Source organism: Hemisphaericaspora subhashii (assembly GCF_019202705.1).
Source record: "Hemisphaericaspora subhashii strain CBS 10753 chromosome Unknown scaffold188, whole genome shotgun sequence".
Lineage (NCBI taxonomy): Eukaryota > Fungi > Ascomycota > Pichiomycetes > Serinales > Debaryomycetaceae > Hemisphaericaspora > Hemisphaericaspora subhashii.
In genome coordinates, this window is record NW_026057404.1 from 1 (window position 1) to 13659 (window position 13659).

The window sequence follows — 13659 nt, forward strand, 5'->3', positions numbered from 1 at the left end:
AATAGTATGAACAACCAATGAATAGATGAATATAAAGGTGGTAGATCAAAAGAACGTTTAGATGACATAAGATGTAGATGGATAATAGTATGAACAACCAATTAATAAATGAATATGAAGTAAAGATGGTAGATCAAAAAAACATTTAACTGACATAAGATGTAGATGGATATTAGTATGAACAACTGATTCACAAGATGTAGATGAATAAATATATGAACAACTAATTCACAAATGACGATAAGGCAAAGGTGTTAGATCAGTGAATATTTGGATGACACAAGCAGTGGATGAATTTCTAAAGAAATGATTGATTGAATAATGAATATCTAGATGACACAAGAAGTGGATGAAGAATGAATAATGAAATGATTGAAAGAAAGATGAGATAATCTGGAAAGAGATAATTAATGAAAGAAGAAAAGAAAAGAAAAGAAGAAGAAAAAGGGAAAAGAAGAAAACAAAAAAATTTGAATTCTAGGGGATTTCCAGGTCTATTTATACTTGAGATTTTTTTGCAACCACAAAAAATTTGCAACCAAAATCTGCATGATTTTTTGTATACTATAACAATTGCATAACCACAAACTAGTTGAAACACAAAACAAAACTAAGGCGTATTTGAAAAGAGGGGTTTGTAAATTTCTATCAAACCTAGTAACCACAAAAGAATTCTAGCATTTCCAAAATACCTCAATGTGAACTTTTGAATTTCATATATTGTTCAGTATCTTCATTTTAAGAATGTAAATGTACTATGGGCTGTATTCCAAGTATACTTTCTACAATTGATCACTATTTGATTGGGATTTTATTTGTGGTTCTACGTATTTGGGATTGGAAAATCTAATTTACACCTAATTCCACGCTTCTACTAGATCTAGACAAGGGAGACTAGATTCATTGGATGCATAATTACTTGTGGTTGGCGTGTGTACAAAAAGAAGTTTACAAAAGGAAGTTTACAAATGAAAATATGATTAAAGCTCTATAAATTCGTAGGTTTGGTCATCATGTCATCATCTTCTCCATGCTCCATACTACATCGTTTGCGCATCCATGTCTTTCACCCATTTATTTATTCTTTCGCGGACTAATTCCGTTCGTGGTTCATTCAATGGCTCGTTCAGTGAGACGGTCATTGTCCCATTGCTGAAAAGGATTCTTCTAAATTATCGATCTGTTGATTGATTTCTTTCTTAAGGGATTCTGGATCAATATCTTGTGGTTCACTTGCTGTTGATTCAGGAGTGATATGCATTGTCGATTCATGAGGAGTTAATGCTTTATAAACATTTAAATAATCTTCAGTCAAAATAGTTGATCTTAACAAGTTAATCAAAGTATTTGATTCACCCTTTACTAATTCATCTATGATATTCTTGATAAGATTAATGATGATTGACCTATCTTTACTTTGAGCAATTAATAATTCTACAATTGGTTCAATTGTAATTCCTTTAAATATTGGTTCAGTATATATCAATTCCCAAGACTTTGGATCAAGCTTTTCATCATGGGTAATAATGAAATCAAATTGATTCCACAATGATTCTAATTGAGTTTGATCCTCAGTTTTATCATATTTGATATTAGGATTGTTATGAATTTCTCCAAATCTACTTACACCAGTCATACAAGCTGGAACATCCATATGAATAATAACAGTGTCGGAATTGGATGGATTTTGGGTGATATAATTATTGGTGAATTGAAGGGCATTTCCTCCAGGATAATTAAAACTTGAAACATATCCCATTTGAATAGATAAGATTGTTGATAATAGAATTCCAGCCATAATAATTAAGAATAATAATTTATTCATTAAGTTAGTTGTTTTATGGAAGATATTAGTTAATCCATTTGCAGCTTGTAATGTGAATATTGGAATTGTATAAATTATAAATCTCCATTCTTTATGAGGTTGGAATGACATTGCAATAATGTATAATAATGAAGAAATGAAAAGAATTCGTAAAGAATTTCTTGCTGGATGATTTAAGATTGTCTTGGTCTTTGTAGGTGTAGTTGTGCCATTATCAGCTGGATCATTAATTAAACCAGGTAATGCCAATAACAAAATAATTGGAGGTCTAAACAATTGCCATAAATAATGTCTAAAATATGCTGGCCAAGGTTCAACTCCCCATTGACTTGATTTCCCTTCTATAATATTAAAAATAAATGAATCTAATTCAGGAATCAAGAGTCTATTCCAAAAATATGAATCAATACAAATTGAAGTTAATCCACCAATCAAACTACCAGCAGCAAGATATACAATATTAATGAATATATTTGATTGTCCAAATATAATAGAAGAGACCAAAGCAATTATGACGGCAAATAAACCAATTTCTAATCGGAATATAATCCCACAGAATGCTAACCAAGTTAAACCTGATAAATCACCAACAATTAATTTTGAAATTGAATAATTAACCAATGGTAATACGATGAAATTTGGTAATGTTCTTGAAGAATAATATAATAAATGAAATTGAGACATTAATAAGATTGTATACCAAAATCCAATTGAATATTTAGATTTCTTGTTTTTGTATTTAAAACTTATTTTATTAATTGAATCTCGAAGTTTTAATAACATGAATATATTAACAAGTCCAATTATTGATCTAACAATTGTCTGTAATTCCAATTGATCTTTACCAACCGATGACAATAAATCAATGGTTAAGAATTTATCAACCTTGATAACTAATTGTGATAATCCTGCTATAATTAAACTACCAATAAAAGTTCTTGGTACAACCCCTGGGAATTTAATATGATCATAATTTTCAATGATTAATTGTTGAGGATAAATTCCATAATTTAAAATATCATGAATTGCTTGTAAATTAAATGATTCTTCTACTTTTGTATAAGGAGATATCATTAAATGATATGATATTAATAATAGCAAACAACCATCAATTATCTTTTGATAATTCATCTTTACTGGAATAAAGAAGAACTAGAAGATTGTCGAGTAATTATTTTATAAGGTTGAGAATTTATGTATTGAAAAAAATGCCCTGCATTAAAAAAGAATATTCTATTGCATCATCACTTCTTTCCTTTAATTAACAACCAAAACACACAAGACAAGACAAGAAATGGATGAAATACCTCAATTAGTAACAGAACTTGAAGATACCCTTCAACTAGAGAAGATACCAATAACAACTACTACTAGCAAGCCTTATTCACTGACTCCAACCACATTATCTAAAAAGATCCCAATTACAATTATAACCGGATATTTAGGATCAGGTAAGTCAACATTACTTGATAGAATTGGTAAAACATCAAATAAAAGATTAGCAATTATCTTAAATGAATTTGGAGATTCTTCAATAATTGAAAAATCAGTTACAATTCAAGATACAAATGAAAGTGTTACTGAATGGTTAGATATTGGTAATGGATGTCTTTGTTGTACTGTAAAAGATAATGGAGTATTAGCAATTGAAAATTTAATTGAGAATTCCAAAGATAAGATTGATTATATCTTATTAGAAACTACTGGTATTGCTGATCCTGCACCAATTGCTAAAATGTTTTGGTTAGATGAAGGATTAGCTTCAAATATTTATATTGATGGAGTTATAACTGTGGTTGATTCTGAACATATTGTTAAATGTTTAGATGATATTGGAGGGCATTGGCATAAACAACAGAAATTGCTTGCATCTCAACAACAACAACAACAACCAGAAGGTGAATTAACCCCGGAAGAGATTGAAATGGAACAAAAACATTTACAAGAAGGTATAACTACCGCCCATTTACAATTAGCATTAGCTGATACAATTCTATTAAATAAAATAGATAAAATAGAGTCAGGGGATGAAGTACAAGATATAATTGAAAGAATAAGAAGAATCAATGAAACATCACCAATTTATACAACAAGTTTTGGTGATATTGATTTAAGTAAGATATTAGACTTACATGCATTTGAAGCTAATGATTCTAAATTCTTAGAATCAATTCATATAAAACATAAACATACTTTCCATGATGATAGAATTGGTACTATTTGTATTGATTTCCCATTCTTTAATAACAGGGAAGATTTTAATAAATTTGAAATGTTTTTACAATATATATTATGGGAAAATAAGATTAATAATAAACCAGTTGAAATACATCGTATTAAAGGATTATTAGTATTGAAAGATGGTACTACTGATGTTAGAGTGGTACAAGGGGTTAGAGATACTTATGAAATAATTGAAGGTGGTCAATTATTAGATGATATTAATGAAAATAAATTGGTTATAATTGGTAAAGATTTAAATGATGATGATTTACTAATTGAATTAAATAATTACTTAACCTAACTACTTTCATAGGAATCAATGCTATTATTGGATGCTACTTCTTCATATTCTTCTTTATAAATAGGTAGCAATAGACGCTGTGGTTGCAAAAGTTATGGCTAATTAATTTGGTTAACTTACACGACCCTTCTCTTTTTTTTTTTTTTGCTTCCACACTTCTTCCCCCTGGGGGCCCTTACTTTGTTCGGTCAGTCAGTTAAGTTGATGAGAATTTTTCAGTGATTATTGAATAGTCTGAAAAAGTACCTTTAACCACCCACAAAAGTATGTCAGAAACAGGAGAAGGAGGGCCAAAGACGGCTCCTACCACTACTGGTTCTACTTCCACTGCCAAACCAACTCCTCCAGTTAAGAAAGGTTATTCAAATCCTGCACTTAGAATGATGGGTATTCCAAGAATTTCATTACCATCAAGAAATTGGATGATATTCTGGACAGTATTAGCTCTGATTGGAGGTGGAATTGCATATGATAAATATCAACAGAAACAAATTAGAAAGAAATGGATGAATTCTGTGAGTGAATTAAGTGAAGTTACGTATACTACTAATCAATTACCAAGAAAATTAACCATTTATATTGCACCTCCACCAAATGATTTTCTTGAAGAATCATTGATTGTATTTAGAAAATTTATTAAACCAATTTTAAATGCTAGTGCTATTGATTTTGAAATATTTAGTGAAAGTAGACAAGGTGATATTAGAGCATCTGTTGCTCAAAAGATTAGAGATTTAAGAAGAGCTGAATTAGAAAAATCCAAGGGAAAGCAAGTTCAACAACAAGAATCAGAACCAATACAAGAAGCTGCCTCATCATCTTCTTGGAAGAGTGCAGTTCCGAATTTCGTCACTAAGAGCATTCCATCGTATGGCAAGAGCGAACAAACGGAAGAACAACAACAATCTCAAGGAGATTTGCAACCTGAAGAAGTCAAACCGCGTTCAGATCTATACAAAGCAAAGGATGTAATGGGTTTATATAAAATCTTCCCTAGTGAAATAGAAATAACACCAGAAGATTCACAAGATGAAGTCGCTGGTGGTGGTATCATTTGTATTGGTAGAGGTGCATATAAAGAATTTATTACTGGTATTCATGAAGGTTTATTAGGACCATTAGATAAACCTCCCAAAGTAATTGAAGCAGAAGAAGCAATAGCTGCTGAAAAACAAAAGGAAAGAGAAGAGAAAGAAAAGGAAGGTAAATCAATTGAAGATGATGATGAAGATGAAGAAGGTAATAAAAACTTGAATCCAGTTCCATTGAAATATATTAATACTGCTGATTATGAAACTGAAGGTCAATTAGCTCCTGAATTAGATTTGTCAGGAGTATTAAAAGACAAGAATGGTGTACCTTTATTTTTTGAACAACCAGTTTATGTATTTCCAGTATACAATTTAATGGGATTTTCAAATATTCCACGTAAGATTTATAGATATTTCACTAGAAGATATTTAGCTGATGATTACGGTGAAAGAACAATGGGAATAGTTCTTAAGAAAACTAGACCGTTTGAATATAAGGATATTTTAATGGCTAAAGAAGAAGAATTTGATTGGCCAAAGAAATGGGTTGCTAAAGGGAAAGAACGTAATTCTGAATGGATTCAAGAATTACAAGGTGATGAAAGAGTAACTACAAGAATGAAAGTATTTGATCCATCTATTGATAAGAAGTAGTAGAGAATTACATACTTTTGTGTAAATATATATTTATAATTGTAAATAATAATAATCAATAACCAAGATTATATGATTAATCTCTTCTTCTTCTTCTCCATAATGTATAATTATAACTAAAGTCACCTTCTACAATATCATCATCTGGAAGTTCAATATCAATTCCAATAAATTCTTGTAATTTATCTTTTGATTGTTTTAACCAAGTAGAATCATTGCCATATAAATTAAACTTTAAAAATGTATCCATTGGTATTTGTTCATTGGAATTAAGATGATTAATTTCCGTGATTAATAAATTATCAATCAATTCATTACCAATTAATTCATTATATAATTCACCACCTCCCATTATAAATATCCTTTCAACATCTTTAATCAATTTTAATGAATTTTCAAAACTATTAGCATGAATTAAATTTTCATTAATAATCTCATTATTAAAAGATCTTGACAATATGACATTCAATCTATTAGGCAATGGTCTAAATTTATTCGGTATAGACTCCCATGTCTTTCTACCCATAACCACTGCATTACGAAGATTTGGATTGGTGGTTTTACAGGTAACATCTTTAAAATATTTGATTTCTTTACGAAGTCTCCAAGGCATTTTACCTTGATAGCCTATTCCAAGCGATGGCTTAAGAGCTGCAACTATAATCGATATGGTTGGTCTCTTGATTTCAGTCATTTTGATATTGCTACACTTTGGAAAGAAGTATGTGCAACACTAATTAATTAACGCGTCTGAAAATTCCGATTTTTTTTTTTTAATGGCTGTTAGTTTATTATTATGAGAGTAAATTTTGTTAATTAATTAGTGGGATTAGCAAATCCACTGGATATTATTCTTACAAATACAACCCAAGGTTATTCATGACGAAGTACCTACATTCAAGTGGACCCTCTGGATTATTCTATCCTCTTCATAAACAGCTGTCGGACGTAAATATGCTACCTTCGAATCTAATAATCGCAGTCCTGCCTGGGAAAATAAGGATCACGTGCTAATGTATGGGACGGTCACGTGACGTTTCTGATGATAAAATTAGATTATTGCTTCAGTTGAATTTACTTTTAAGGAAATTATTTGCTGATTTCAACTGTTTGACAATTCATTGTTCGCGTTCCAGTTGGAGAATGCTTGGCGTACTCTTACAATACTTATTCTCCTTTTTTGTTCAGGTTTAAGTTGTTCAAATTTTGTTGTTTATTTTTTTGCAATTAAATTGTCCAAAAGTGTCTGGTCAAAGAAATGTCATATGTGGATGTCTTTGATTATATGTTTTCTGATCATAATGTTAATCGCCACAATCACAATTAGCATTAAAGTTTAGCTTTCTTCCTTTGGTGAAATAGGGGTGATTTTGGTTTCAACGACTATCATCACAATTGTTATATATTTTTTTGAGAAGCATAATTTAATTTATAAAACAGTAATAGAAATTTTGCGCTTATAGTTTCATTATATTTATTATTTTTTAATGTTTTAATTGTGCCCCTATAAGAAAAAATATTTAATATTTTTTAGATTTTTAGGTTTTGCGGTAACTTTAGATTATTGCATATAAAACATTTTTTAATAATTATAATCAAAATTATTATTCAATTATATGCTAAACAATGCTTTTAGAGAATCTGAGATAGATATATAAAAGCATATAATATCCAATATGAATTAGCCCCTTGCTATTTGATCTTATACCGGAAACCATTGAAAGTTACCCCTCCCCCTACTTGGCAGTGTGGTACCAGGAATTGCAAGAATTGGTAACTAATTAATTAATATTAATTAAAGAATGTTGTACATATATCTAGAGGAGATATCAACAACTACAAGGTTCGTGTAAGGGTAAATATTCCCAGATTGGCATGCAAAGTTGATTAGCATACGAAATGATTATTTCAAAAGAATATTATCTGTTTATACTTACGATGAGGAAGATAAGATTGAAAGGCATTATTGAAATTCTGTGAATTATCGTAGGGGAAGAATGGGAAGACATCTAACATTTTTACAATTGTATGCATGACAACACTATCAAGATATCCACTAGCCTCGAATAGTTATTTGAAAATCCTCTTCTTCCTAAGTTGACCTAGTTTATGCGATTGCGAAACAATCACATTCAATAAAATGGGTTCCAAATTGAAGAATAATTCTATTTTAGTTTAATGAGGCTTGAATTGTTGCGAAAAAAATTCCAAAAAATAAGTTTTTTTTCTTCGTTTAAATATACCCAATTTCTATTCCTCTCCACAATTTTATTTTTCTACCAAAACACAAGGGATGAACACCTTTTAGAATGATGAGGGAGGTAGGTAAAAAAAAAGAAGAGTGAGATAACAAGTTTGTTATGGTTTCTCTATTTATGCACAGCAGATATTCTTGGCTTTAATTGCTATCACCAATTGCAATACAAAGAAAGAGAAAAGGTCTATGGGTTCTACTTGATTATTCAAAAATCAGAAACGGGGGTTAGAGCTAATTGAATGGTTAGGGAATATTATTTATAAATAATAATAATATTAAAAGAATAAAAATATTCATTTACAAATTGAATACATATGCTCAGTTTTAACTTATTATTTTTCTAGTTATTTATAACAGTATTTCACTCTTGGTTTATTCTAACAAAGATAATGGTCATCCGCCCCGCGACTACTCGGAAGTTGTTCCAGCTGATCAATGTTGAAGACTGTTTTCGGTTTCTTAAGTATTTGAGTAGATCTACTAACCCATTGTTTGTATCGATTTTCCTTTTTTTGTTCTAGAATTAATTATTATATATAAGAAAACGCACATGTGTACTTTCATAGAGACTAGCATTGGTATGAACTCTGATGCGAGCTATGCACGCCACCACTTCTTGTCTGTTTATGTGGCCGCCGAAGTGATAAGCTTTGTAGAAGGTTTAACGCTATGAAGAATTCATGTGGCTGGATGTCACAGTAGCTTATAAGTAAATATAGGCATATACATTAGGATAACTTAGTGGATACTACAATAATCACTATTCACTTTTTGGGCTGGAATATTAGCTTTATATTTATTCTTTGATTTATATAAGCAAATGAATGAACAACTGCTGAAAAGTTTTTGCCAAAGAAGTTGTAACACATAAATTCGGGACTGGTGTGGTTAAATTCTATTAGAAGCATCACAATGATTACCAAGTTATAATCAGATATAGCAACACTTGTTCTCTTGTTGTCTTTTCAATTGATTATTACTCTGATTGCTTTTTCTCTATTATAAAAAATTATCAAACACTATGGAAAGAAATCCTGAAATACTTTTAGAGACTTCGAGAGAAGATCTCCGGTCTATGTTTACCTGAGAAGTTGAGAGAGCTGTCTGTCAGTAAATGAGATACCCTAGCTTTTTAGAAAAAAGAAGCCAATTAACCAGGCGGGCACCGAGCAATTTACAGTTCTTTCTATACAGATCAACTTTCAACATGCCGCATCAATTGTATTCTCTAGAAATTACTCAATATCTAGTTAATTCAGAAATTACTCCCATTATCGCACATGTTAAATCCAAGTCATAGGCTGTGCAGTACTCCAGATATCACTTGCATTTCTGTAGGGCAATATTGATAAAGGCAAGAGCAGTGGGACATCTGGGAAGTAGTGATGTCTCACCAATCCATCAAATCAATCAAACGAATTGACAGAATTCAATTTAAAACAAAAGTTCATTTCCAATCCAACTAACATTTGAAATTTTATGCGCTTAAACAAATCAAGATTAAAAAATAAAATTTTATTATTTTCGTTGTCAAAAAAAAAAAAAAGATTGCAAAAAAATAAGAATAAAAATATTCATTTTAAATTAAAGGGAGTAAGCGGTCATTTCATATTCAGATTACAGGGGATAGATAATGCAATTAAGGCAAGAAATAGAGAGATTCAAACATGGGGAGATGTTGAATTGGAATGAAGTCATTCTTTATCGTATTCGTTATATATTAGTTTAAAAGATATAAAATGTGGCTGATTTTCAGAATTTAAAGAGTATTCGCTTTTACTTTTTATTCTGGTTTAACAGTCAAAGTAACCATGATTATTGCCAACTTCTACTCCATATTATTATTTTCATGCTTGAGGACCCTTGTGTTTGGGTTGCAAATTGATGGCGAACAGATTCAACGAGGAGGTGTTGTAGATGAGAATCAAGTTGAGATTACTAGCGGCTTTTGGTCTCTTGTTGACATCAGCAACTTAAGAGTTGTTCTTCTTATCAATGAAGCTGACTTCTATTTCCACGTTACATTTAACCCTTTTCAAGTTACTTTCCACATCGCCGAAATTGAAAATACTGGAAATTTACACGTAAATACTTACAGAGCAAGTAATGGAAATGGATATTATTTTGGAAGAATTGACAATGATGGCATCTTTAGTGTTTGGGCCGCAAGCTTTGACTATGTCAGTATTGATACTCTTATCAATACAGGGAGTGTTGGTTATCAGGCTCCAGGTTCGGTTTATAGCTGGGGAGAAGTCCAAATATGGAATGAGATGACCAATGATGGTTCTATTTGTCTCATTCAGGCAAAATTTGGTATCAATCCAGCTGACAATGGAAATGGGTGCATTGGACTCCAGCGTTCATTTCTTGTACCTCAAAATCACCTAGGCTCCACTGTTTGCTTTTCAGGTACTAATTCGATACTTGCATTAGTGACTCCTGACATGGAACCAATCGTAGTGGCCGAATTTGGTTCCCGTAATAATTATATAGAAGTTCGATCTTCAGATCCCGATAATGCTACTTTAGAATACTCCAATAACCAATATCTAATAATACATGCCGAACCTGAAGTTGACTTTACCTTTGATATTGGTACCGGATTCGAAGAACAATATTTCCTGATTTCGAAAAGTGGTGACAATAATGTCCGTATTTATTATTCAGTTGAAGTTAGCGGCAATGATTGCCCCTGCGAATGTATAGTACCTTTTATCGAAGCTCCAGGAGCAGAAGCTACTGTCATAACTACAACAAATGACCTGGGAGCTACAGAGGAAATTACAATAACTACTACTAATGGGCATTGGACAACTATAACTGTTACTATTACTCCAAGCCTAAGCCCAAGCCCAAGCCCAAGTCCAACACCAAGTCCAACACCTACAACAACACCAACAACTACAACTACACCAACAACAACACCCACAACACCAACAACAACAACACCTACAACAACACCAACAACTCCAACAACACCTACAACAACAACAACAACCACAACACCAACAACTACACCAACAACAACACCAACAACACCTATAACAACACCAACAACAACAACCACAACACCAACAACTACACCAACAACACCAACAACACCAACAACAACAACAACAACAACAACAACAACAACACCAACAACTCCAACAACAACACCAACAACACCTACAACAACACCTACAACAACACCAACAACAACACCAACAACACCAACAACACCTACAACAACACCAACAACTACACCAACAACAACACCAACAACACCTACAACAACACCTACAACAACACCAACAACTACACCAACAACACCTACAACACCTACAACAACACCAACAACTACAACTACAACTACACCAACAACAACAACCACAACACCAACAACTACACCAACAACTACACCAACAACAACACCTACAACTACAACTACACCAACAACAACACCAACAACACCTACAACTACAACTACAACTACACCAACAACAACAACCACAACACCTACAACAACACCTACAACAACACCTACAACAACAACACCTACAACACCTACAACACCTACAACAACACCAACAACTACAACTACACCAACAACAACAACCACAACACCAACAACTCCAACCCCAACTCCAAGTCCGGAAACCACTACAACCGATAGCACTGTTCCAACAACAATCACAGAAACAACAGAGAGCGTGATCACTACTGTGACAACTGAAACTTCATTGACTACAATCACAACTGTAACAATTGATCCAACCGAAACCACCATCACGTCAATCATTACTGTTACAACCGGTACTCTTACATTCACCACTGAGACGGTGACTTTGATTTCTACTATTGTAACTGAAACTATCACTTTAACTACAGATGTATCCGTAACAACTGGCATTATAATCACCACCCAAACTATTAGTATTATTCCAACGGTGGAAACGATTCCAATCACAGTAACGACTCAACCTACTACAGCTCCTGCACTTACAACAGCTGCTACACCTGCTCCACTACCACCACTCACGCAACCAACACCAAGTGGATTAGCGACAATTACTACTGTTATAGATGGAAAATTGACAACGATTACTTTGCCCCAAACTGCCATGGTCAGGACGGTGACGACTTCTTTCTTGGGAACATTAACTACAATGACATTACCTGTTGTATATGAGGATGATATTTTGCTTACTAGCGTAACCCTTACTATCGATGGAACTATTACTACCTTGACTCAAGTTATACATAGAGGAACTCTGACTGAAACATTGAACGGAATCGCTTCAGAAATAACTCATACGATTAATGGACAAGTAACTACCATAACCTTATTAAGACCCTCTGACGCTACTCCCGAGGTTAATGAACCACAACCGATAACAACAGTGGCTACAACCACTATTGATGGCATTGCCACCGTAATTACTGGGCTTATAGTCGCACCTCCTGGAGATCAACTTACGATTACTTATGTTACGCTTGATCCAAATGGTAGTGAAGTTACTAGATATAGTACTGTTTCTGCACCAGATGCAAGTTTGCTTTTGCTTACTGGTTTTCTAACGTTTACTCAAACCGATCCCGTTTTCCCGGTGGTAAGTGGTATTATTCCACCCGAAGAATTCACAATTACTCTTCCAGGAGCCACAATGGTTGGTACTCCTGCAGAAGTTAGTCCTATTGTACCTCCAGCCGAAGGAGCTGCTGGAGATAATATCTATAATGTTTCAGTATTGAAAACTGTCTTTGCGGTGATTGTCTTGTTGTTGACAGTTTAAGTGACGCACGGAAGAAATTGTTTTTACTATGTCTTTAACTCTAAGTTAAATATATGCGGTTTTACTCCTAAGTATGACATGAATTATTACTCTTATGTTTGATCGCTAACTCTAGTAAGTTAACCTGACCAATTCCAAACTGGCGTTGACTATGGTGGCCCTTTTGTCATGTAAGTACATCTGTTACATTAGAGAAAATGCAGGCATTGAAGATGTAAACCTTTCCAGAAGAGTCTGCGGCCAATTGAGCTAGTCTGAATGACTTCGTTCCAACACTAAAGAGCAAGTCTTTTGAGAACATATATCCAGAAAAATCATCAGAGAGACCTACTTGCTTGAATGAATCAAAATCAACACACGGTCCATAAGTAAAATGTTTATGATAGCCATTCCAGCAAGCATTAGTCAAAACAACCCCACAGATTCTGTGCCGGGTAACATTCAAACCTTCAAAAAGTGTGGGGCTAGAAAAAAACGGATTGCGAGCTGCTGCGAAAAAAAAGAAACGTCTTGCCATAAAATTTGCTCAATCAAGCTTCACACAATCGAATAAATAAAATCAAACAATTCAATAAATCATACCAATCTAA

General features: G+C 32.8%; 5 protein-coding genes across 5 annotated transcripts; 3 read left to right on the plus strand and 2 right to left on the minus strand. All coding sequences in view use genetic code 12, as the record gives it.

The window, feature by feature from the left end:
- Positions 1–1138: 1138 nt before the first annotated feature.
- Positions 1139–2899, minus strand: ECM39 (dolichyl-P-Man:Man(7)GlcNAc(2)-PP-dolichol alpha-1,6-mannosyltransferase; the record flags this gene model as incomplete). Its single annotated transcript, XM_049409333.1, has 1 exon — positions 1139–2899. The coding sequence occupies one exon, from the start codon at positions 2897–2899 to the stop codon at positions 1139–1141; it is 1761 nt and encodes a 586-aa protein (XP_049261432.1).
- Positions 2900–3119: 220 nt separating this feature from the next.
- J8A68_005285 (uncharacterized protein) lies at positions 3120–4349 on the plus strand (the record flags this gene model as incomplete). Its single annotated transcript, XM_049409334.1, has 1 exon — positions 3120–4349. One exon carries the CDS (start codon positions 3120–3122, stop codon positions 4347–4349), a length of 1230 nt encoding a protein of 409 aa, XP_049261433.1.
- A 266-nt stretch (positions 4350–4615) lies between these two features.
- TIM54 (Tim54p) lies at positions 4616–6034 on the plus strand (the record flags this gene model as incomplete). The annotated part of the gene is made up of 1 exon (XM_049409335.1): positions 4616–6034. The coding sequence occupies one exon, from the start codon at positions 4616–4618 to the stop codon at positions 6032–6034; it is 1419 nt and encodes a 472-aa protein (XP_049261434.1).
- A 76-nt stretch (positions 6035–6110) lies between these two features.
- DFR1 (dihydrofolate reductase) lies at positions 6111–6728 on the minus strand (the record flags this gene model as incomplete). Its single annotated transcript, XM_049409336.1, has 1 exon — positions 6111–6728. One exon carries the CDS (start codon positions 6726–6728, stop codon positions 6111–6113), a length of 618 nt encoding a protein of 205 aa, XP_049261435.1.
- A 3374-nt stretch (positions 6729–10102) lies between these two features.
- J8A68_005288 (uncharacterized protein) lies at positions 10103–13069 on the plus strand (the record flags this gene model as incomplete). Its single annotated transcript, XM_049409337.1, has 1 exon — positions 10103–13069. The coding sequence occupies one exon, from the start codon at positions 10103–10105 to the stop codon at positions 13067–13069; it is 2967 nt and encodes a 988-aa protein (XP_049261436.1).
- Positions 13070–13659: the final 590 nt, after the last annotated feature.